Here is a 25,075-nt window from a genome sequence, read left to right on the forward strand (position 1 = left end):
TGAAGTAATAATATTTGTGACTTGGACAGTGTCCCATTGAAAACAGGAGCTTTGTTTGCATTTCCCTTCTCTCCTGTGGAAAAGTGTGACCTGGGTTCACTGATGGAGAGCTGAAGTTTGTTACCCAAAGACAGTGATGCCTCTGTGATCTTTCAGTCTCACCTCTTGCACAGGAGGCTGGTTGTCTTCTACCCAGTAACTTGTTTCAAGCCTAAAAATCTGGGCTTGAACTGGAGTATCTGTTGGTGATGGTGGGATTTTTTTCTTAACAAGAAGTAAAAACTTGAAAGTTTTCATGTAGCAGAGCAAATGAACTTTAAGGGTGGAGGAGAGTACAGAGGTAAGGATCCCTTTTGGCACAGAGAGTTAACCAAGCCAGAAAATTACTTAGGTGGGTGGCAGCTGCATTGGTTGGTGTTAAGTGGTCCTTGCACACTTAGCCCTCTGAGTGCCTCTTGGCCTCTATGGGGTGGATTTCCCCTTTTCCTGGTGTTTGTGTTGGGTGCCTCCTGCTCCCCAGCTGCAGAAGGGGAATACAAACCCCCCAGAGAGGTGATGCCCAGCCAAACATGAGTTTTACAGGTCTGTCCTACCTTGGAGCTGGTGAATTGCTGCCTTTGAGCATTGCTGTGGCTGTGTCTGTGTCTGTGTCTGGTTCTGTAACTATTGTGTTGAATTTGAAAGACAGGAAATTACAGTTTTTCTTTTGTTTGCTTTGTTTGGCTGCTCTGTTTTCTCCTACAATCCTTGTCCAGTCACTAGAATGTTTCCTTCCAGAGGTTAATGACAGTGCCCAGAGCCCAGTTCCTGCAGCTGGCCTCTGGGCTGTTGTTAATTACTCTGCCTTGGTGAGGAGATTGCTGGGTGAAGGAATTGGGAGAGAGGAGCTGCTAGAGAAGCTGTTTTCTATAAAATATGTGGAGAGGCAGTAAATCAAGTGAAGTTCTTTCTGTTTTCATTGTCACCAGCTCACTGATAATAGCCATGTTTAGAGATTTCATTGTCCTGTTTGAAAGAAACAGGTCAGGTGTATCTTGGGAGAAATGTTTAGATATCTGCTTTTTAGATTACTTTTTTTTTTTTTGTTTAAGAAAGTAGGTAAAAGGTTGGAGGCTATCTGAAGATTGTTTTCTGCAGCAGCCCATATATGTGTTTTGTCCACATACTTACGGGGTCCAAAGCTGGTTAAGACTGTTTGAATTGGTCATGTTATTTTGTTTCACTGTTCCAAGCTCATCTCCACAATGGAAAGTTTGCCAGAGTTAAGCTGTGACTCTTTCCAATTCCAGTTTTAAAGACTTATTTTGGGTGGGAGCTCTGTGATTCAGGGACTCCCCCCTACCTCTCTAGTTTTCCTTAACTCACTGAAGTCAACTTTTTGCATTCATCTTGAGAGGATTTAACTGCAGGACTTCAACTGGTGACAGTTCAACTCTTGGGTTTGGACCTGTGTGTGAGCATTGTTCTGTCAGATTTTTGTACCTGTTAGGTGGAAGGTCCAGCAGCAATGTAGGCAGGCAGCAGTGACCAGCTGTGACCAGCTGCTTGCAGAGCTGATGGTTCTCCCATCCACAGTGGTTTGTGAACCTCATGCTTCAGAATTCTGAGGGATTATTAATGAGTCAGGCTGGTTCAGGAAATAAGACTGTGACAAGGTGCATGTTTCCCTCCTGATGGTTTTCTGTTTAATCTGAAAACAAAAGTTGTTTCATTAATTAGGGAAAACATAGTGACAGATTTACATGATGATTCCTTTGCTTCCTCTGAGATATTACAGCAGGGTTGTTCATGTCTTCTGGTCATGTCTGGCAGGATCTTTCCTTTTTTGTCTTCTTCTCTTCATTCTTGTTTCTTATCTCTGTCTTTTCCATGACCCTGGGGATTTAGGTGGAGGGCCAGGTCGTGGCCTTGTTGGTCCAGAATTTAGAGCGCCTGGATGAAAGTGTGAAGGAGGAGGCTGATGGTGTCCACAACACCCTGGGTAAGTGGCTGCTTCTTTCTGTGGTTTGTACCAAGGGGTGTGAGTTATCCCTTCCTTTCCCCCCTCCTCTTTTTCTCTTGGACTGCCAGCACTGCAGTGGAGGATCTGGCACAGCTTTTATTCAAGCACAGCTTGGAATCACTCGTCCCTGGAGCCAGAGTTTGTCCTTTGTCCCATGGCTGCATGAAAGGTGCCTCTTCCCAAACCAGCTGTGTTGGGAGGTGCAGATTCATGGATCACTGCACTGCACCAGAGTCAATCACAGAACTATTTGGGTTGGTAAAGCTCTCTAAGATCACTGAGTCCAGCTCTTAAACCAGCACAGCCAAGGCCACCACTAAACCATGTCCCAAAGTGCCACATCTACACAGCTTTTAAAAACCTCCAGCAAAGTGCTCCACTGTCCATGTATTTACTATGAACATATCTGTGAGCTATACTTTGTTTCTGTTTTAGTAATATATTTAACTTTCAGGTAGTAAAACATTTGCAATTCATGGAAGGACATAACTGCCCCTCTGCTGCCTGGTCTGCACAGCACAGAACCATTGCAGGGTGGTGCCCCTGCAGGCAGTGACACCATCACCCACTCCTTGCAGTCCTTTGGGATTGTAATCTCCCAGGGCTGTAATAATGAGAGAGACTGGAAACAAGAGATTTGTAATTTTTGGTGGGGAGAACCATCTGTTTTCTGTGTCTTTCTTGCCAGGAATTGTGGAGAACATGGCAGAGTTCAGGCCGGAGATGTGCACGGAGGCTGCACAGCAGGGCCTCATGCAGTGGCTGCTCAAGAGGCTGAAGGTGAGCTGGTTTCTCACTTCTACAGACCAGTTAGCACAAAAACTAGTCTAAGAAAAGCCAGTTGTGCTTGCATGTGTTGTAAAAGCCCAGTTAAAGATAAAAAGGGAATAGTTCAGGGTCTATGTCCTCAGCAGTTTTAGTTTAAAGAGGCACACTTGAGTTTTGTCTTAATAAATGTCTTGCAGTAGAAATTGTCTCTTTTATCTTTTCATATGATTCATATATGTTGAATTTCCATGTGTGAGTTCTGTAGGACTATGAAAGCTGACCAGTGAGAGGGGACACTAATATTAACCATTTTCTGGCCTTTGCTTCCCACATTTCTAGCAATTTCTGAGTTTTAAGTGATGTCTGTGTTTAAATGCTGCTGGGGGCGGCTGTTGCTTTGAACTCAGCTAATTGCCTTTTAAATGAAAAGCTGCTTTTCATACTCTGCATCCTTTGACAGCGAGTTACACACTTTAACTCTGTCTTGTGTGAAAAAATGCCTAAACATTCACTGGAAAATGCTGTAGAAAAAGAATGGATAGTTCAGCCCTCTCACAGAAATAGTAAAGGAAATATAGCAAAGAAATTCTGGCTGTTCTCTAACCTGTCAGTAAGGCATTAGCACTTCCATGCTTAAATGTCTACATGATTAGAAAGACTCTGAGTTGCAGAAATTCTCCATCAGCTGTGTAAGTGCAGGTACCCCTCTGTGCACTTCACATCCTTGTTAGCAGAAGTAATCTGTAATTTCTCTCTACAGGTAGTAACATAATTATGTTCTTTGCTTAAAAATAAAAAGTGAAGTTAATTTTAGTCTTGGCAGGTAGGTACTGCTGCCTGCCTTAGAATTGCTGTGGCAGCTGAAAGACTGAAAAACTTGGGAAAGCAAAATAATCCCAGCTAGGATTCCCCTGCTTGGTGCCACAGAACATGAATGCTCAATGGTATTCCAAGCTTGTGTAGGGTGTGTCTGATCTGTTCCCTGGCTGTGTTATCCCTGGATTTGGGATGTAGGATCTTGCCTGTACAGGGTTGTGGGTAGCTAACAAACCCCTCTCCAGGTGCTTTGGCTCTTGGCAGTGCTTGGTCTTGAGTCTCTCTCCCTGACAGATGTGTTTGGGATTAACCCAGGATCTCAGCAGCTGGGTAGAGCTGCTGTGGAATGTCTCTGGGATAAGTTTTAAGATCAGGGTTCTGTCTGAGCAGTGATGAGGACATCTGGCACATAGTACAGAGCATGACTTTGTTTTCTGACAACATTTCAGGTCTTATAATTGTATTGTGACTGTCAGAGCTGCATCAGAAAGCTCAGGTGGAGAGCTCATAGCTCACTTCTGCAAACACAAGCAGGATTTGATGATGTGTGCAGTCTTAGGAGATCAGAATGTTGTTTCCCAGCATTTGCAGGGCAGCAGTTGGTCACCCATGGCTGAAGGTGGCAGGGCTGGACAGCACTGAGCACCTTCCCCTCTCCCTCATGGTCTGCCTGGAGTTTGTCAATGCCATCCTCTGCAGGGTGGTTGAGGATCATTCTGCAGAGTGGTTTGGGATCATTCGTAATGAAAAGCTTTATTTAAAGTCCATACTTGGTGGTGTTTGGGATCTTCCTGCTTTACATGTTTCCATGTGTTGCCTGGTGCTTGCACACCATGCTTTGTTCCTTGGCAGAAGGGTGGGATGATTGGCCCAGCAGCCCTGCATAGGCAGGACTGTCCACTGTGCTGCAGGGAGTTGTGTGTTTGTGGAAAAACTGGGTGACAAATGCTGTGTTGTAAGCCTAGGACTTCTGTTTTTTCTCTTCTTGAAAAGTGGAGTATAAATTGCTGGTAACTGATGATTTTTCAACTTGTTTTATTTTATGAATCTCTCAGTAAAACTGGTTGCATTATTATCTAATTGGTTAATGTTCAGTCTGTTTCTGTAGATGAAGCAGCTTTGGCAGCATACAAAAACATTGGATTCAGTTCAGAATCCACTCTAGGGATTTTTTGAGGGGTTCAAATTCAGCATTTTCATTTCATTATGACTTTTTTAGCATATTTGAGGATGGAGGGAGTATCTGAAATGGAAGTTATGTGATTGTGCAGGCAAAACCCATCTCATGTTCTTCTGACTGACACTCTGATCCTCACAGGAAACTCTGGCAGTTATTATATGATGTTATTGGGATGTATGTTCTGAAATTCTGGTTTTGCTGACAGGCACTGACTTCCAGAACAGATATAAGTGCCATGCTCCCACTTAACATTGGGGGAAATATATCACAGGAAAGAGATTCTGTGTGGCAAACTGCTGGAGACTGTTCTTAGGTGTTTTGAGCCAAACCTACTGATGTAGGACGATGTGAAGAATCACAGTGGACCTTCTACATGTGTGCATGAACCAACAAGCACCTCCCATCACCCTGAATCAGAATTGTTACTGTTCTGTCACTAAGGAAAACTGCAGAATTACTGCAGTTGTGTTTTATTTTATGTGCTGCTCATACATTTGGTGATTTGATTAATGTGTTCTTCAAATCAATGAGAAGCTGAGGGCCTTGCCCTGATGGGTCTCTTGTTCCTTCCCCCACAGGCTAAGATGCCCTTTGATGCCAACAAGCTGTACTGCAGTGAGGTGCTGGCGATTCTGCTCCAGAATAATGATGGTGAGCCATGCCTGCCATATCTCTGTCAGTGAGGGCAGAATCCAGCCTTCTCTCAGATCACAGCAGCCCTTTTCTGCCTCCAGCTCTCCTTTGCTGCCTTAACTCTCCCCCATGTGCTCCCTCATCTCCACCCTCTATTTCTCTGCAGCTTTTGTGCTCTGTCAAGCTGTATTGATTTTGTGTGCTGATGTATCAGTGTTAGATGGCTGTAAAATCTGACAGTTAGCTTCATTTTTCTCTCTCTTTTCCCCCTTCCCCCCACCTCCATCTAGACAACAGAGAATTGCTTGGGGAGCTGGATGGGATCGATGTGCTGCTTCAGCAGTTATCTGTGAGTAATTCCCACATGCCTTCTCTTCCATCAGGAGACTGCTGGGCTGGGTGGGAGGAGTGGAAAATATCCGGGGTGCTGTCCTAGCAGTGCTTCATATTTGGTGAGGCATGGTCCCCAAATAGCTTCCATGTGGTGTGTCATCCATGGTCAGTGAGACGAATCCCTTTTGTAAAGATGAAGTCAAATTATTACAGTACAGTTTCATGGAGAGTTGGAGGTAGGGAGGAATTGGTCAATTTTCAGCATGCTCCACTCCAAGCACAGGGCTGCCCATGTTTGAGCTGGCTGAAGGTGGTGTGTTGCTTGCTCACCTCTGTTTCTTCAGGCAGTGCTGCCTGCAGCACCCTCAGGTATGAATTGTGTAGGAATCTCTGGTAATCAGCTTACTCACATGCTTGAGTATGAATTTGCCCTTCCCCTTGCACGCCCTGTGTGTTATCCTTTAAATCCTGCACATTTGTGGGTGCACAGTCAGGGCAGCAAAAGGCAGCAGCTGCAGAGGATGCAGCAGTGACCTGTCACTGGCTGACCCCTGTCAGGTGCTGGAGCTTTTGGTGCAAACTCTTCATGTGTGTTCTGCAACAGCACAGCCCAACATCTGGTGGTAATTTTGCTTTCTTTGTCCTTCAGGTGTTTAAACGACACAATCCAAGCACAGCAGAGGAACAGGAAATGATGGAGAACCTGTTTGATTCCCTCTGCTCCTGCCTCATGCTCAGCTCCAACCGTGATCGCTTCCTGAAGGGTGAGGGTCTGCAGCTGATGAACCTGATGCTTAGGTACCTCATTAGCCTTGTGATTTCCTTCCTGCTTTTGATGTGCCAATGCATATTCCAGCTAGATATTTGTGGTTTTATTTTAAAACTTCTCTGTTAGGATATTTGTCTGTCCTCTCTTTCTGTTTTTTTTCCAGCAGGTAAGTAAATTGGATTTTCTCAGATATGGAATCTCCACTCTTTGTCTTTATTTCCTAAGAACTGAGGTTGCCACAGTGGCTGCTGGAGAGTGGCAGATCTTTCATCTGGGTGTCTGCTACAGAGAATGCTGTAGGTCAAGTAAACCCTCTGAGGATTTGAACAACCTCTATGAGGGCAGGAGAGGACCTTTAGATGTCTCTAGGGAAAACATTTTTCCTTTTGTTCCCCATCTTAAGCTCTACTGTGTTGTGAAGCCTCTGAGCTGCTGAATTTTTGTGGATGCTGATACAAAAATTACTTTTGTGAATGGGGCATAGGTTTGCATTTCTTGTGCTGTGCTTTGTCACACCCTGAACCTCTGGGGCTTCTCTGCTCTCTCTCTCTCTCCACTTTTCCTTGCTGGGCTGGCACTGAGCTGTGTCTGCTGGGCTGTCTGGCTCCCCAGAGCTGCAGGAGGGCACAGCAGGCTCTGTCTGGCTGTCCCCAGAGTGCCAGGCTGTGTGCTGGTGGGTTAGCAAACACCAGCCAGGAATGCTGAGCTCCTGCAGCTCAGGGCTGGGGAATGTGTGGCAGCGGGGAACTGAATAAATAACCCAACATGGATTATTCAAATAGGAACACTGGGTTTTCTTGAGGCTAATTAAGGAAAAGCTCCAAAACTAAGAACGGGAGGGAGGCCTCCCTCTGCCTGGAATCCTGAGCTGCTGAACCAGCCTTGCAGAACTAATTAGTTGGAGTTCTTGTGCCATGTGGGTGGGATTCAGTATTTGGATTTTTAAGAGCTTTTTACCCATTTTTTTGACTCTACTGTTTACCACTCTCTGCACAGGACTCCAGCTGGAAAATTATGACAAGTGGAAAATTCTCCTTGGCTGCATTTTGCCCCCCATAGTAGTTGCAAAGGGGTTGGGAGGGACAAAGTCTGATAGACAGTTTCCAAGGCCTCAATCTGTGGATTCTACAGTTTGAGTGGGATAGGTAAAGTGACAGTGGAAAAAAACTAACAATTCACAGAATTTGTTCTAGAAGCTTCTGTCCCTACTGTCCACAGGCATGTACTATACTGACAGCTGATTATTTTATATTTTTAAAATTCTTCTAATCTAGTTGTAGTGCTTAGAAGGTCTCACAGGTGCTCAGTTTTTCTTGGACAGAGCAACTTAGGTGACCGCAATCTGTTGTAAATAGGGAGTGAATGTGGATAGTTGTGATCTGAAGCTGAAGTACATCTGTATCTCCTTGATACCTCCATGATAAACAGCAGAGAGCAGACATGCATTTCAGTTGTGATTGACCACCTTGCCCACAAACAAGGCAGAGTATTTTTCTCTCCTGTTGGTGTCCTCTGAAGGCCGGGGGCAGAGATCTGTTATTTTTTGGTTTTACTTTGGAGGTGGTTAATCACTGTACCACAGCCTGTGCAGATGAAAGGAGAAATGGGCAAAGTTGAAAGTGTATTGACATGATGCGAGATAGATAAGCTGTGTGAGAATAAAGATATCAGGCTTGAATCTCCATTACTGTCGTGGGGAACACAGCATTCTGTGTCTGGTGCTGCCCGATCCATCCAGCCAAGTCGTTCCATTATTGATGGTTGTGCACACACACCTGCAGAGAGCTGCAGCAGCTTTCAATGAGCATTTAATGTGCTCATGATATTCCTACAGATAGTCATGAGAACAGGATGGACTCTGTTATACTGAGCCTTAAAATGTGTAGCCAACAGCAAAAGGCAATGTTGTATCATGTGAACTTCTCCTGGTTTATGGGGGGTCAGTGGTAATGCCTGAAAATGAGACCAGTGTGGCTGATGTGCCTTATGTGCATGTCCTGGACTTGTGCTGTGGTCTGGGACTTCAGCTGGCCCTGAAGGAACTGGGGCTTCACCAAGCAGGTAATGGGAGGTGAGCAGAGGGTCTGGAAGAAGATCAGGTCGAGAGGGATGAAGCTGGTGACAGCAGGAGAGAAAGAGGAAATTTGGAAGTAGAATGAGAGCAGGGCTATATATAATTATTTAATTTACATCTCTACACCATTTATTTAATGTCACATTTTTATCAAAAACAAGATGGTTTACCAAGGTAGCAGCCACCAGCAGAAAGTTTAGAAATGTCCCTTAGAATTAAACTACATTTTCTTTTTAGTTCAGAAAGTACTTCTTAGTGCTCATTCCCTCAGTCCTGCCTTAGTAACCTGACTGCAGTTTAGCCCAAATAGAGGAAAGCAGGCTTGTCCTGTCAGCTCCTGGTGCTCTGACAGGCAGTTATTGCTTTGGCTGTACAGCTGTGTGGGGTTTGAGGAGATGCAGCCGTGTCACTCCCAGGGGATGTGTCAGGGATATTCTCTGTTGCTCAGGGAAAATGATGTGTGGCTTTCCCAGCTGTGAACTGAGGAGCATGTGTATGCACAGAGACAAATAGAGCCCAGGGAGCTCATGGGGACCTGCAGCACTTGGGCCACAAACTGTTCTGTCCTGCAGCTATGCTGGGACTGTTCTTGACCCTCAATGAAAGCTTTTATCTCCTGTACAGAAAACAAGGTGAAACCAGACAACTCCACATGGCTCCCCAAAGCTTTTCTGTAGCTATTTCAGGCTAGATTTTTTTATGATTATTAAAATATTTTTATGTTTTCTTGTCCTGCTGTTCCTAATGACCCCTGGAAACATAAGCTGTCTCTTTACTAAATCTTCTGGTTAATTAAATGGAACCATTTTATGCACACTTTCCCAGGAAATCTAGTGTTCTGCTTGTACTGGGATTTTGGAAAGTTAAAGGCTAATATGTAAAGTACAAATAATGTCAGAACCTCTTTTTAAAAAAAAATAGATGTATCAAAAGAATTGTCTCAGATGTAAAGGTGTTAAAAGGAGGAAAACAATGATCAGTGAATAAAGTTGTAATTCAGAGTTTCCATGAACACTGAGGCCCCTCTGTATTTGGTAATTCTCATGTTTGCTTGTCTGTGAATTAGTGTTCAGCTAAAAGTTCCTTCAATGAGCACAGATGAGACTAAGATAAACTGCTTGCCCTCTGGCAGAATAAATATTTCAAATAAAATCAACTCCAGACAGTCCAGGCAAGCAGCTATTGATCTCTAAAAGCCTGAACTTAAACCCAATGAATATTCCAGAGCTCAGCCCTGCACAGCTTTCCTAAATGCTGATCAATATGCAATTACTTCCCCTGGAAACATTTCTGGTGTCATCTGGCCTAAGGAGTACTTTATTTTTAGCTCTCTGTAGTGGGGATGAGGGGGTGCCAAACCACCCTCCTGCACAGCCCTTGGTTGCTGGGGGGAACTCAGGTTCCAGTTCTGCCCCCCAGCCATGGGGTCAAAGTACCTGGGGCTGCTCTGGGCAGGGTCACTTTCTTTCATTCTGGGGTGTTCATATATAGGTATTTTAGTTTGCCTGTTGTTAGGGGCTCATGAAGTTGTGTCTCTGCAGGGAAGTTGTTTTCCACAGCTCTCTGGAGGCTTTGAGGAGCCCCTGCTGATGGACATGGGGTCCTGGTGGCTCAGTCTGCAGCTGGGCAGGATCAGAGGGGATTTGCATGTGCTTGGGGTGAAAGGTTTGAGGCTTGTGACTGTCCTGTCCTGGAGGGAGTGTCCTGCTAGGCTGGCCTCTGGGGACACTGGTGGCTTATGTTCTCCAAGCTCCTGTTAGCTCCCACTGATACTCACTTGGTCTGGGCTGTGTTATTGAGCAGTTTTTCAGTTCAGTTTCAGTTTTCCCCTGGATGGATTATAAATTCCTCTGGTTTGGTTTGTGAGGTACAGGGTAGCTGGAGATCATTTTCAGGGCATCCCTGTGTTACTGGGGTGAGTTACCACCATCAACATTCTGAACTGGCACTAAAGCAGAGCAGCCCAGAGTCTGTCAGCCTCCTTCCATTGTGTGGCTCCTGGTGATGGGATTTCATTAAAACTGACCCAGATGTGCTCACCAAACTTACTCCTTTATTAAATTAAACTGTTTTTAGATTGCAATCCTGATCTTTTTGGAGATAGTATTTGCCTTTTGTACCCAACCCAGCCTCCCCTTCTGTTTTGTGCCAGTGTTTGTAAAGGAGTGAGAAAAATATCTTCTTCAGTAGCCAAGAAATAAGAAAATAAAACCATGACAATAAAATCCATAAAATGAAATAAAAACAGAAAATAAAAAGAAATAAAAGACATTAAAAAAGAAATAACCAAGACAATATTCTCAGCCACAGTTTTGAAGAGAGTTACTGTTCATACAATGTTTTGCCTTCTAGAAGAGAAATCTTGCTTAGAGCTTGTGCTCAGACTCTTCATCTTGTCATGTTCCTTTCCTTGTCTCTGTAAAGCAGGGTGCTCCAAAGCTCCTCATGTCCCTGTACAATTTCCTTTGCCTCTTTCCACAGAGAGAAGAAGATTTCCCGCAGCAGTGCCCTGAAGGTGCTGGACCACGCCATGATCGGACCAGAGGGCACAGACAACTGTCACAAGTTTGTGGACATCCTTGGGCTGAGAACCATCTTCCCTCTCTTCATGAAATCACCCAAAAAGATAAAGAAGGTTGGAACAACTGAAAAAGAACACGAAGGTAGGTGTGCTTCCAGGTCCTTCTTATTGCAATGGAGAATGGACAGCCAGTGTCTGAAAAGAACCTGCAGGGAGGAGGGAAGGGCTCAGCACCCATCTTCTTTCAGCTCTGGGTGTCCAGCCTGCTGCTCCTGCGACAGCTGGCTGTTGAGGGCACACTTGTCCTGCTTGTTTTGGTATCAGCAGCTCCTGGCAATTCCATTTCATGTGCTGTTAATAAGTTATTTTACTCCTGTAGAGTCTGTTGTTTGAAGCTCTTACTCTGATGCAAAACTCTTTTGAAAAGAGTAATGAGGCAACTACAAATGTCACCTCAAAAGCAGTGTTTTCATGGCTCTGAGCACTGAAGTGTGACTGGATGAACATCAGGCATTGCAGAAATAAACTGCATTGCTTTTGAAGTTACTTTTTTTTCCCTTTTTATATTTTTAACTCTCTACCCTGGAAAACTGCTTTAACAGAGTTCTACTGTGGAGGAAAGCTACTATTACTGTGGGACCTTACACTGAGCTGAGTGGTCAGTCCCTCCTGCTCCTGGTTACACTGCCTTTCCCATTTTGTTGGGAAACAAAATAGACTATGGAAGAAACTTTAAATACTGTCAGTGATGCTTAAGGTTTTTTTGCCAGTTCATTGCTCAGCTCAGTTCTAGAGGGTGAATATTGTCAAAAGCTGAAGAGGTGTGAGTGGCTCTCACACAGACTTAGGATCCCTCCTGAGCTCTTACAGCAAGCCAAGGGAAAGTGGAAGGAAATAGCAAAAACATGGGAGCTTGAAACCCAAATCCCCTGCTTTGGGACTGTCCTGGTAGCCCAGGTGGGACTCAGGGGTTCCTCCAAGGCCAGGAGGGAGGTGCTGTCCCTGCAGAGCTCTCTGGGTGCTGGCTGGGACTGAGCAGCTCCTTTCACTGGCAGAGCTGCTGAGCTGGGCACAGCTGCTTGTCCTCCCTCCTGAGGGCAAGGAATGAGCAGTGGCATGGGCTGGGCATGTGTGGCAGTGGCCTCCTTTCCTGGCACAGATGGAGAGCTGTCACTAACCCCAGAGCAATTCACACACCTGCTGACAGTTCTGGTCGCTTTATCTGCCTTGTGTTGCTTGTCTTGGATAGATAATGGTGAGGGGGAAATTGTGGCCTGGGGTTTATTCAATGGACTTGCAGAGCTAGGTTTGGTTTCTGTAGGTTATGTAATAAAATTGCAGGTTTATGTAATAAAATACACAGTTATGCTTCAGTGGATTTAGGGGAAGTTTAAAAATTTTCATTTGCAGTGTGAAAATGAGGTTTGTTTAATTCTTCTTACTGAGAGAAAGCTTCAGCTGGAATGGGAGGTTCTGTGTAGAGGTCTGAGTCTGTGGTTCATGCCATTGACTTAATTTTTCAGTTTTGGAAAGTGAGCTAATCTCTGTCTCATCTGCTTCTTCTGGAGACTGCAGTTGATACCTGTGGGCAGTCCTGGCTGCTGTGAGGATTAGTCTGGAAAGCCCTGACAGGGTCAGTTCCTGACTATTTCTGTGATAGCATGAAAAGGCAATCTGGCCTCAGGAGAGTGAAGTGATCCATGCAAACAGGTTTTGTATCACATCTCCGTCTCATTATCATGCTGAAGAAAGGGAGAACATTAAGATGAGTCCAGAAATCAGTTCTATTAAAATAAACTCTCCCTAAAAGGCTGTGGTAGTAAGTCCAATTTTCTTTGTTTTGCATCACTGGGCAGGTGAGTTAGTGAATTTCTAACGACAGGAGGTAATAGAGATGTTCAGCAGGGTTCCCTGGGGGCTGTCAGCCTGTCCTGACACGGTGTAAGCAGCACAGTGTGTGCTTTACTCTGCTCACTGTTGCCCCAACCATCCAGTAGTTGCTCCTGGGGGGAACCTGGCACAGGCTCCTGGGTCCCTCTGGCCTTAAGGGAAATGGTGCATGTGTGGCATGATGGAACTGGTGTCCTCTGTGCTGTTCTGGTCCTAGGAACATGCTGCTTTTTGCTTATCTCCTTTGTTTATTGATCAAAAAGAACTCTCATGTTCAGTGTGCATCATTTCTCATAAAAACTTTATCCTGTGTTCAATCAGTTTAAAAAAAAAATTAATTAGAACAATGTTGTTTTAGGAGAGCTTTCATGTGTATGCCAAATGGAGGAAGAGATTCCTTTAAAGGATTCTTTGGACTGGCTTTGCAGCAGTGGCATCAGTGTTTATTTGCAGCAGCTGTGAGGAGCTGGGCTGTGCTTGCCCTCTCTGCATTGCTGCTGGGATGGTGTCAGGCTGGGCATCCCAGACTGTGCTGTAAAACACAAAATCCTCAGTGGGCTCTGAAACCTGGGCTCTAATTACAGCTGCCTAAAGGCCAGCCCTGGGTGAGGCTCCAAACAGCTCTGCTGAAGGGTTTGTCCTGCCTGTCCCTCTGTCCCTTTGTGTGCAGTGGCTGAAGTGCCACCAGGCTGGGGCTCCTGACACCCAATGTGGCTCCAGGTGCTTCACCTCTCCCAGTACATCCAATGCTCAATCTCCAGAGCACCAAATCTTCTGAATGTATTTGATGCTTCTAGGAAAATATCCCCTTGTCTTTATTTTATAGCAGTGTTGTTATTTACATAAGAGATAGTCTATAAAACCATGTTTGTTTTATTGTCTCTAAGGCAGTGTTCTGAATGTGACAAAATAATAAATACCTCAGTGAAAAAAAAAATCTCAATGTGACTTGCTGAGCTTTTATTTATTGAAGAAATTTATAATCCAAATTAAATTTGATAAAAGTGACTTCTCTGTAATGTATTTTTTCCTTTCTAAATGCTAGCATAAAGGTGTCAGTGCTGGTTAGCTACATTTTAAACACTGTCAGTGTTTAAAAATTATTTTACTCTAGGGAGCCTGTGAACAATTTAAATCCAAACTGCACATATTTATGCTTTATGTACACTATGTAATTAGGAAAAAAGAAAGGGAAAATTTCTTAACCATCTTTATGGATGATCTGAGCCTGAAGATTGGGCCTGTGGTGTCTAACTGAGTGCCCATTATCTACACTTGAATTTTGCCTGTGTTTGTACAGATCATTATATTAGGATATTAGATTTGGGAGAAAAAACTCATTGGAAGCAATTTCCCTTTTTCTGAGGCAGTGAAGCAACTCAGAGCAGAAATATTTTGCAGCTGAAGACAGAAATGGCTTAGAGTTCTCCTGTGTCTGTGGATTTGTAGTACCCATGTGAGTGCCCAGCTGGGTTGGACAGCCACAAAGAGAACCAGCCTGGCTGTGTAGGAGGTGTTGTGGTTGTGTATTGTGAGCTGGTTGAACAGCAGTGTCCCTTTAATGTCTGTGATTGCAGGGAGTGCACAGAAATCTGCCTCTGGGTGGTTCTTGGCATAAATAGAGGGTAAGATTTTAAGTAACTTCAGTGTTGTGGCTTTTGAAAAGTGGGGGTTGCTATATAAGCATCTACATTGCAAAAACCTTCCTGCTGCAGAGCTGAGAGTTGGGGTGTCCCCCTGTCCATGAGGGCGCAGCAGCTCTCAGCACGGTCAAGTCACAGCATTAGATGCTGGTTTAAAATTCTTGAACAGTCTCAGTGAGCTAAAAATGGAGAAAACACAAATTCCTCCTGAATTAGAGAGTCTGTAGTGAAGCAATCATAGCTGGCTCGACAGGCTGTATATCCTCCTGCTCTTTTTTAGGATGGTTATTTGCAGCTGAGTTTTGCTCACTTGGAGAGTGTAATGAACTATAAAAGGATGTTTGTCCAATTCATCTTCATTTAAAAGCCTTCTCTTGTCTTAGATGTCGGTTTTACTTAGGAATGCTTAATTTGATAACCTGAGAATTAGTTCAGCCAGTTTCCAAAGGAGAATTCCTATTGCTGGGGTGTTTTGCTTGTTTGCCCTCTGTCAATAACAAAGCCTCTTTTAGAGATCCTCAGCTACACCCTCCCTTTTAAAACAACAACAAAACCCATTTCTTAGTAAATATACTCTTAGTCCTTTGTGACATGCACTAAAGGCAGCAGAGCCCTTGGAATTAATGTCCGCCTCAGAGCCAGGTTCCCTGGGCGTGGGGAAGTGAAAAGGCAGCAGCAGAAACATGGCCTGATAAGGAGTTTTTGGTATTAACTGAGCACCCTCTGCCAGCCAGCAAAAAATGTTTTTCTTTTGGTGGTCTTGAGGAGTGAGCACCCAGGGAAGGCATCAGTCTGTTTAAGCTGAGCTTTATTATGCCAATTTGTTATTTCACCATCACCCTCTGACAGGAACCTGTGATTTGAGTGAGCCATGATGCTGAGAACAGAGTTAAATTTATCTCAATTAAAGTGAGCGTGCTCTGTTGCAAGAACATCAGAAAAATAAACTTTCTCAGTCAATAGAAAGAATTTTGTTTTACGTTCAGCTTGATGACTGGATCCAGCTCACCAGGGCTATTGCATGTGGAGCTTTTCCAACCCTCCCAGGCCCCCCTTTACCCATCCATAAAATTGGTGTTTCTTGCTTGTTCTCAGTATTTTAAGATAAGATTTTTCTTGGCAAAATGCAGTGATACTTGAGTGGGTCATTCTTCTGAAAGGTAGATTATTAATGCACGTGGCAACAAGTCAGGTTATCAGATGCTACACCACTGGAATGGCATGTCCCAGTGCCACCTGTAATGCTGGCATGGACCAGTGGCTTCATCCAGGTTTCCCTGAAGCAGCCCTGAAGCCACAGAGTTGTGTGCCTAGGAGGGGTAGGAGTATCTCAAAGAGCTGGCTGGCTTTTTTCTGGTATTTTCCTGCTTCTAATTAGAAACTACATTTTATTTTAAGTGTTCTTCACAAGACAGAAGGCTCTTAAATATGTTCTGCGGTTCATGAGATCATCCTGCTTGGTCTCCAATGGGCTGCTGTCTCTGGCATCCAGAACTGCCCACTGACCCCTTCCTGCAGGATGATGCTTGCCTCCTCTTCCTCACTGTTGAGCTTCCTCCCCTGCCAGGCAGATGTCCATTATAATGAGATGTAAAAAGAAAAAAAAAAAAAGGCAGGGGGTGGGGATAATAAAGGCAGAGGAGTGTAGTGTTACAGCTTGATTTGACAGGACCTCCTGCTGTTGCAGCTGCCAGTGCCAGCCATGGAATAGATTAATCTGTATTCCAACACGGCGAGCTGAAGTCAAGATCGATCTAATTAGGGTGTTTTAAACACTGCTTGCATGCTGAAGCCTCTGTGCCTGTCTGGAGAGGGAAAGGCTCCCAAGAGCTTGAGGTGATGCTGGACCAAGCAGGACCCTGGTGCTGCTGCAGGAAGCACATGGAATGTGACCTCCTAGAGCCAGGGCTGTGTCTGGGGTGGTGCCCTGCAGGGTTGGGGTCGTGGGGAGTGGCAGGGCTTGCAGGTGAGCCAGCCATGGGGCAGCAGCAGTGCTGCTGGCTGGTGAGAGAAGCCTTCCATCTTCCCACATCCATGAATTTAGGGGATTTTTGGGATGTTTGCATGAACAAAGTTGTTCTTGATGCATAGTAGCTGCCAGGTGGTACCTGTTTTTTCTGTGGAGGCACCTTTGTGGTGCTTCAGCACAGCTTGGTTTGGTGTTTGCTTCTCAAAGGAATCACATTTATTCATTCTTTGAAACAGGGCTCTTCTGCAACCTCTGCCTCTGGCCTTGTCTGTGCCCTCCCTGGAAGTGATGCCTTTTGTGCAGGGGATGTGGACTTTGGCTGAGTGTTACATTCCTGTGGAGAAGCTCCCAGAATATTCTGAGGCAGGGAGGCTGCCTGTGGCTTCACCCTGGGGCAATGCATAGCTCATGGCCTCTGTCTGCACTGAGATCAAAGCCAGGCAGCTGCAGGTTCTGGGAACTCAAAACAGCATCAACAACTCACTATTTCCCAAAGGAGATCCAACCCTGAGTAAATATTGTGATTACAGCTTTTAAAATGTTGCCCATGTGAGATGGAGATTGGGTCAGTCCATGGTAAAATGGTGAGACCCCATCGGTGGGAGCCTGCACCCCAAGGTTCGTGTTTCTCCCTTCCCATGGCTGTGCAAACACTTTAATCCACTGAATTATAGACTCAGCCTCTCATTCCATCAAGCTTTGCCCTCATTTTGGCCAGTGTCCTTGCCTGTGGATGTTGGTATTTATTGGGACAGGCCTTGCATTATCAGACATAACCTTGATTTTGGGGTGTGACATAAAACACATTTGTGTGTTATTTTTCAGGAAGCTGATAAAAAAACAGTTTAGATAGTTCAGAAATATTTCTGTAAAATATTTCTTTGAACATTTTGACTAGGCAACAGTATTTCCTGGATTTTGTGCAGTGATATGTTGAAAGAACAACCTTGTTCTCAAAACCTCTGTGTCAGCTCCTTTAGACTTGTCAGTAGTTTTAAAGATTTTATTGATAAAATGGATAAATATCTGCATACAACCACCAAAGCAAAAATGATGGCTAAAATACATTTCCTAGTAAAGGAATATTGGAAAAAAGCAATGAAGATAGATCATTGGTGAGAATACTGCTACTAAAATGCTGCATCAACACTTCCAAAAAAAGAAGGTTGGGGGGAAAAAATAGTGTGACATACAGAACGCTGACTTCTTCCTAAACCAGCAGAGCATATGTTGGCATATATGGGGAAAAAAAGAAAAAAAAATTCATTTTGTTGAATTTCTTTCTCCTTAAGAAAATGAAAACTTGCCAGAACTTGAAGGATTTTACAGTGCTTTTAATGTCAACAGTTAATTTGGTGTAGCTTTTAGTGGAGTAGCAGTTTGTGTGCAGTGGGAGCATGCTCTGCCACCCCCGAGCCATCGCTGAGCCCCGTGGGGCTGTCGGAATGACGGAGCAGCCGCGCGGTGCGGCCGCCCGATAAACCTGTTATCTGCTGCTCCTCCTGCCAGCCACGCTCCCAATCTCCTTGCAACATGAAAAATTGACACCACCTCAGGCAGAAATCTGTTTCGAAAAGGAAGCTCCATTTATAAGCAGCTAATGAAAAGGGGGGTGTTGGTGTACCTGTGCAGCCTCTCGTGGTGCTGCCCTTGTGCAGGATGCAGATAATCCGTGCAGCAGGGAGCACAGGCAGGCAGCCTGCCTGCCTTCACCTTCCAGGGCCCAGGCAGCTGGGAACAGGAGCTCCCAGCAAACACTGGTTCTTTGTACTGGACTGGTCAGTCAGGGCTGCTCGTGGCTCTGGGCTGGGCAGCGCTGAGGAAATGCATGGTGTGACAGCAATGAGATGGTGATCCCTCTCCTCTGCACGCTGTTTTTCCCCCTCTGAAAATGTCAAATCTTGAGGCCTCATTGCTCCCTAGCACCATGGCTGAGGAACTGTTTATGGCCATTAATTTTCATCAGTCTTAATCAGCAAGATTACAGTGAGGACATCTTGGAAAAGCTGGAGTGGCTAAACCAGCAGGTCTGTGCTTAATGCAGTCATGCTGGTGGGAAGTTGTACTGACTGGTTTGGAAAGGGAAAGAGATTCAAGCCCTTCTCCTTTGCTTTGCACTTCTGTGCTTGGGCTTGAGGAGAGTGGCTCAGTCTCCTCTCAGAGTGGTGAGACATTGACACAAGTGTCTCCTGTGGGCTTGCAGCCTTGAATTTTACTTGTCTCCTTGGTTTGTGCTGAAAAATATGACCCCCAAGTGCAATTGAGAAGACTGTAAACATGTTTATTTGGTCGTTTCTGGTTTGTTGTGGCCCATTTATATTCATTGATGGGACTTTCTTTAAATGAAAGTGGTTGGTTTGAGAATTTTTCCACTAGCTCATACCTCTTCAGTCTCTGCAGGAGTGCACTTACTCCCTTTCTCCAGCTCTCTTGTTTCAGTAGCTGTCCCTGCTTTGGTGACTCGAGGGTCATTTGGATGCTGGTTTTGGCCAGGGCTCCTTTAGGCACAAAAGAGGAGAAAACCAGAGTGAAACTTGTGCACTATGTGAGGTGCTTTAGGTCCCTGAGGCAGAGGAGGAGGAGACCTCACTGTGGCTGGAATGAGGAGCTGTCTCTGCTCCCTGCAAACATGGCTTGTGGCTCTCTCTGCTGCTCTCTCTCCTCTCACCATGATGGGAAGGAACCAGGGTTCTGCTTATCAACATGCTGGAGTGTTAATAGTGAATTTAATGCCTTGTTACAGAGGGAAATAAGCTCCTCTTCCTGATCTCAGGCTGCAATTTTCATTTTGTATTTCTAGAACATGTCTGTTCCATCCTGGCTTCCCTTCTGCGAAACCTGAGAGGGCAGCAGAGGACACGGTTACTGAATAAATTCACAGAGAATGACAGTGAGAAGGTGAGTGCTGAATGTGTCTCAGTCTCTGGGCTGCCAGGCTGGGAGGGTTCTTGCCCAGGGTGCAAGAAAAACCATCCTCCTACCTGCCTGGTGCTGTCACAGACCTTTGTTCTCTCATTCACATTGTATCTACAAACTGCAAAACTGGACATTCAGTGCATGGCCTCCACATCCCCTGTGCTCTTGTTTTCTGGTGCCCTTGCATATGGGAGTGACAATTCTGTCCTGGGTTGTGTCTCTGCTGAAACCTGGCCCTAGAAGATAATCTGCAGTTTTACATTGTGCTGGCTCTGAGATCAGGACAGTGTGGAAAGGTGCCAGTGTGTCTGGTGAAGCTCTTTTGCAGAGTTTAGCAGTTGCTATGGTACACATTTAACGCTCTCCACTCTTCTGCTACAATGTTTCATTTTAGTGGTGTTTGCTCAGGGAAATTCTTCCCAAAATATTTACATGGTGGTGGATAGATCAAAGCTTTGCAGAAAAGAAATAGCTTTTGCAAACGAGGGATCCCAAGAGATTTGTAAATTCTGCCACTGGGAAAATACTGGTTCCTTAGTATTCCTCATTAGTGTGTTTTAAAGGTGTTTTTCATAACCTGTTCTACCAATTGTAGATAATTACTAGACAGGATTTCAGCTGCCCTAACACAATTCAGAGGAGAGTGGGAGAGCTGGAACATCCAGCTCAGATAGACAAGTCCACTGGGGAAACCAGGAGCCTGGAGGACCACAGCACAGAGAATGAGCTGGGGACACGTGCCTGTTTGCTGCCATTTATCTGGCACTGATGGGACTGTGTTCCCATATAGGATGACATCCAAAGCCTGCAGCCCCAGCGTGCTCATCCAACCAGCACTTGTACCCTCCTTCTGTAACATGTTCCTTCCCAGGAGGGACAGAGCTGCCTGTTGCGTTGTGAAGGCTGAAGCTGAGAGGAAAAAATTGCAGGAAGGATTAAAGATGATTGCATTGCTCTTTTTTTCCTGCTTATGTCTCTCTCTTCTGCCCTTGCAGGTTGATAGGCTGATGGAACTGTATTTTAAGTACCTGGATGCAATGCAGGCAGCTGATAAGAAGATTGATGGGGAGAAACACGTATGTATTGCTTAAGTTTTGCCAGGCCATGTCTGTAACACCTCTGCACAGCCATGTCATCTGTACAGGACTTCTGGCTCAGCCAGTCACTGTTCTCAGGTGTGCCCTCATACCTGTGCTGTTCCTCTTAATCCTATTACCTCGCTTTCCAAGTTCCAGGTAGTCTCAGGTAAAGTGGGCCAAGGATTTCTCTATAAGTGCTTCTGGCTGTCTCTTAGAGTGAATTTTATTAGAAGTATCTAAGTCTGTCTGTGCTTCAATTTGCCTTCACTTTTACCTGGCTGCAGTCCTGCTTGGTTTGGCAGATGGAGAGCAGGTGAAATGCAGAGAGACAATTACATGATAATGTGTGAGGCCTCCTACCCTGGTCTGCAGAGTTGTGATCAGCAATGAGGAAGTGTCTGTGTTGATGAGTTGGCTGAGGAGCAGCCAAGGGCTGTGAGCTCTCTGCACACCAGCAGTGAACATTTGAGTGACACGAGCCTTGGTACCGCACAGCACTTTCTTGGAACTGAGGCTGGAACAGACCTTTTGAAAGGGAACGAGCGGCTGGAGTCAGGAAGCAGCTTGCAGAGCTGTTAGCCAGCTTGGCCAGCTTCCCACAAGATTATCTGTATCAGTGCTGGGGAGGGTGTGAGATTGATTAGCACCGACGGAGAGCGATGGCTGCAGCTGCCGTCGCGTGCGCCGCGCTCTGCGTGCCACGGGCAGCCGCCCCCCGCCAGGCCCCGACAAACAGCTGCCTGCCCGCTGCCAAGGCTGCTTCTCCAGGCACTGCCAAACATTCCGAGGGCATCAGGGCACTGCTGCTGCTCAAAGAGGCACGGGAGTGAGTGATGAATGGAGCTGCTTTTGCTGCCAGCACTCAGGCTCCATATGGGCAGTGGCACTACTGAGCGGTGGCCTGGAGGAAAACAGCGTTTACCCTTTCCTGTTTTCCTTCCATGCTCTGTCCTTCCTCCTCAGGACAGGGTGAGAAATTATTTATTCTTTATGCTTTGGCGTTGGTGTGGGGGCTTTAGAACTCAAAAACCAGATTGGATTTTTTCAGTTGAAGCTTTGTAGTTGGAGCTGCTTGTACAGAGCCCTAAAATACCACGTGCAGAGCAAGGGTATGTGCCCTTTATCCAGGAACACCCTGGAGCAGCCTGCAAACGTTAACATCTGTAGCAAACAGCCAGCACAAAGCAGGAGTGGAGGGAATTTGAGTGTGAAGATGCTTTTGTGGAAGCTTTTCAATTAATAATATTAACCCATTCGTGTCTACTAAATGCATAAGAGAAGTAAAACTAAGGAATGTCAGATTCTCCTCCTGTATCCAAAATAAATGGACCTCAATTCTTTACCTTGTGTTAGAGCTAATAATAGGATTTGGCAGAAGCATCTCATGGGTGCAACATATTGACCACAACATGTATAAAATATGATATTCGAGTTCATTCCTAGCTTGGAACACTTTTGGAGAATTATCATTTGCTTTATTTTGTAGCATCATCAGATGGTCAGTGGGACATGGTCTCCTGAGATCTGAAGTTGCTCAAGTGTTTTCTCCTTACAGAAATAGGCAAAAGCCATCATTCTGTCTGTCACATCATGGCATTGTCTGGCTGTGACAGGATTTATGGGGCACTTTAGTGTTCCTTGTTGTGGCACATGAATCACTGAGGTGGATTGTATGAACACTTTAGAAATGGTATTTTGTCACTGGGGGGGCTTTTAACCTTTCCCTTGCAGTAGAGGACATGGTACCCCAAAAATCTGGTATAAAGATCCTCACCTTTTTCCCTGCTCCATGGAAAAATGAAACTTGGTGAGATTTTACAGGTTCAGCCTACACTAGCAATACTGAGATCTGAGTCTGATGGACAGAGTATCCTGGTGTAAGTCTTGCATTACAAGGAGCAAAAAGCTGCTTACACAGGGAATGACTGAGTGCTTTATCTTTAGTAGTGCAGCTGGCATAAGAAGTTTCTGCTCTTGTAGTTCTCCTCCTTTTTATTTCTTTTAGCTTGGCTTATTTTAGTGATTTGGTTTATAGCCCTGCTTTTCAGTCTATGGCAGTGATGGTAGGGGAATAGCTGAGGGTGGGAGGGAGGGGAGGAATTTCTGTTTTGAGGAGGAACAGTTGTAATAATCTGCACCCTGATTTAGATTGTGACACCCTGATTTAGATTGTGAAACAGGATGAGGTCCTGTTACCCCTTTGTTTGCTTCAGTGGAATCTATTCAGAAAGGTTCAGAGGTGATAACCTGGTGATTATCATAATTGCCATGGGAAACCCAGGAGCAAAGTCCATGAGAGCATTGTCTCCAACACCTGATGCCCATCTTAGCACTTTTCTCAGAGTTTTTAGTTAATGAAAATATCTTGTTCTCCTCTCAATTTCTTTAATTATTTCTGTAGGAAATGGTGCAACATCCTGTGGCCTTTACCTCTCTCTAAAACGAGGTATAATTATGGGTGGCAGCAATAGCCTTGATGATCTCTAAAGATAGTAGGAAATGACAAGAGATAGTTTAATATTTTTATAGTTCCACGGAAAATTATGCTCATCAGGTTTATTCAATAAAATATTCTCACCAGACACTTTGTGCTATAATGACTTACAAATTATATGCTAATTGTGGTACAGCTCAGCCACTCCATCCTTGAGAGAAAGAAGTGGAACTCCTAAGATGAGTGAGGTATCCACAGGTGGGGATAACAAGTGGGGTTTTGTTTCAGCCTATCCTTTCAGTTTGGTGTAGAAAGACTGAATTGTTTGGAGCTGTGCTGAGGGCAGGACATGATGGCTGTGAGTGTGGCTCTGAGCCTGTGGTCTGAAGGCCCTTCCTGAGCATGTTTTGCATCCTTCAGCTCTCCCCAGTATTACAGACTGAAAGTAGCAAGGGGAGAGACTCCATCCTTAGAGTGAGAGACACATTGTGGTGGTTGTTCTGGTGCACAGCTATTTGGAACATGCTCATTTCTGCCCACCTGGATTGGCCTTCCTGTTCCACGTGGTGAGGGTGTAAAACCAAGATCCTGGGTGTTCTTTGTTGTTGATCAGTATCATTTTGCTCTGCCCAGCTGTGCAGTGTGTGCTGGAAGGTGAGTGATAGATGAGGAGGGAGAAGGATGCAGAAATCTCCTCCAGTGCCTGTGTGGAGCAGTGTGATTTTTGGTACAGCACTGGCACATCCATCGCATCTTTAAGCTTGGAGTCTCTACCTGACACCTCGAAGCCTGTCAGTCCTGCCTCATTAGTGTGAGAGAAGCTCATTTTAGCTTCACAGAAGCCCATCTTATTGCTGTCTTCTCCCATCAGCAAGGGGCATCTCAGCACATATTGCTGGCAGATTAGAAATGGCACCTGAGCGCTCATTTGGAGGTTAGCAACTGACAGCTTTGAAAGAGAGTCCAAGTGGGAAAGGGGCTGCTTGCTACTGTACTGCAGGCTGACTAGCACTGAAAGGGTGGCTGTGGTTTAAAAAAAAAAGGACTGTGAAAAGGCACCTTAAAACTGTACTTGTCTTCTAATTCATATCTGCTTAATTTACTGGCACAAAATAATCTCTGCTGAGAGGGGCTGTTGGAGCCACCACCGCTGTGTAATCGGGACCGCGGCTGCCTGGATCCAGCTCCTGTGATCGCCGTGCTCGGATCAGAATACAGAGCAGACCTGGCTTTTGTTTCTTGCTCTGGAGATTCAGAGTCCTGGCCTGTGGATGTTTTTCTGCTCAGGAATTTAGCACTGTTGAGCAGAGCAGCCATTGAGCCTGTGTGCAGTGTGGAGCGTGAGCAGTGGTACAGGAGTGAGTGTGTTATCTTTCTTGAGTGTTTTTTTTAGATAATTCAGTCAGCGTTCAGCTCTCTCACTAGCCAAACTCATCATTGTTCAGCTTTAGAGACCAGATTTGAGCCATTTGGCATGGATTTATGGTGAGGGAAGTCACTCTCTGCACAAAATTAGATTTTTCTATTTACTGGCAAGAGCTCACATGCAGGCTTTGCCCAATCATGCCTGTGCCTATGATTTTGAGAACCTGGAGTAAATGACAGTCATGCATGTGTTGGAGTCATCAAGATCTGATGCTAAAGTGTCACATCTGAGTGTAGCCAAAGCAGTTGATGTCACAGCACAATTAAGAAGGCACTGCCTTCTAAACTTGTTCTTTTACTGGCAGACTGGATTTCTAGGAGGAAAGGAGAAGTATTCCACTACCAAAGCTTTCCTCTCTCTTTCAAGAGGAAGTAAGAATCAGCTAAGTCACTCCATCAGATTTCTATCCAGGGAGCATCCATTGCCCTCCTCCAGGGAGAATTGCACAGGTCTCATTTTCCTTCTTATGCCTAAACCTCTCAACTCACCACGAGGTGTGAGGGCTTGGCTTGACAGAACAGCAAAATTTGGCATCCTCAGTCAGCTTTGGTGCTGGTGCCTGGGTTCCTGGAGCACATGCACCCGAGGAGGCACGTCCTGAAGAGCGTTGCAGGTGATGGCT

At 45.2% G+C, this 25,075-nt stretch overlaps 1 protein-coding gene across 1 annotated transcript in view; it reads left to right on the plus strand.

The window, feature by feature from the left end:
- CTNNBL1 (catenin beta like 1) overlaps positions 1-25,075 on the plus strand; it is a 47,615-nt gene that overhangs the window by 15,405 nt on the left and 7,135 nt on the right. Inside the window, exons 6-13 of the mRNA XM_058814645.1 lie at positions 1,888-1,981; positions 2,691-2,782; positions 5,345-5,417; positions 5,690-5,748; positions 6,382-6,530; positions 11,057-11,238; positions 19,399-19,496; positions 20,510-20,590. Coding sequence (XP_058670628.1) covers positions 1,888-1,981; positions 2,691-2,782; positions 5,345-5,417; positions 5,690-5,748; positions 6,382-6,530; positions 11,057-11,238; positions 19,399-19,496; positions 20,510-20,590 — 828 coding nt within the window. The remainder of the gene's footprint in view (positions 1-1,887; positions 1,982-2,690; positions 2,783-5,344; positions 5,418-5,689; positions 5,749-6,381; positions 6,531-11,056; positions 11,239-19,398; positions 19,497-20,509; positions 20,591-25,075) is intronic.

This window comes from Ammospiza caudacuta, chromosome 15, assembly GCF_027887145.1.
Source record: "Ammospiza caudacuta isolate bAmmCau1 chromosome 15, bAmmCau1.pri, whole genome shotgun sequence".
Lineage (NCBI taxonomy): Eukaryota > Metazoa > Chordata > Aves > Passeriformes > Passerellidae > Ammospiza > Ammospiza caudacuta.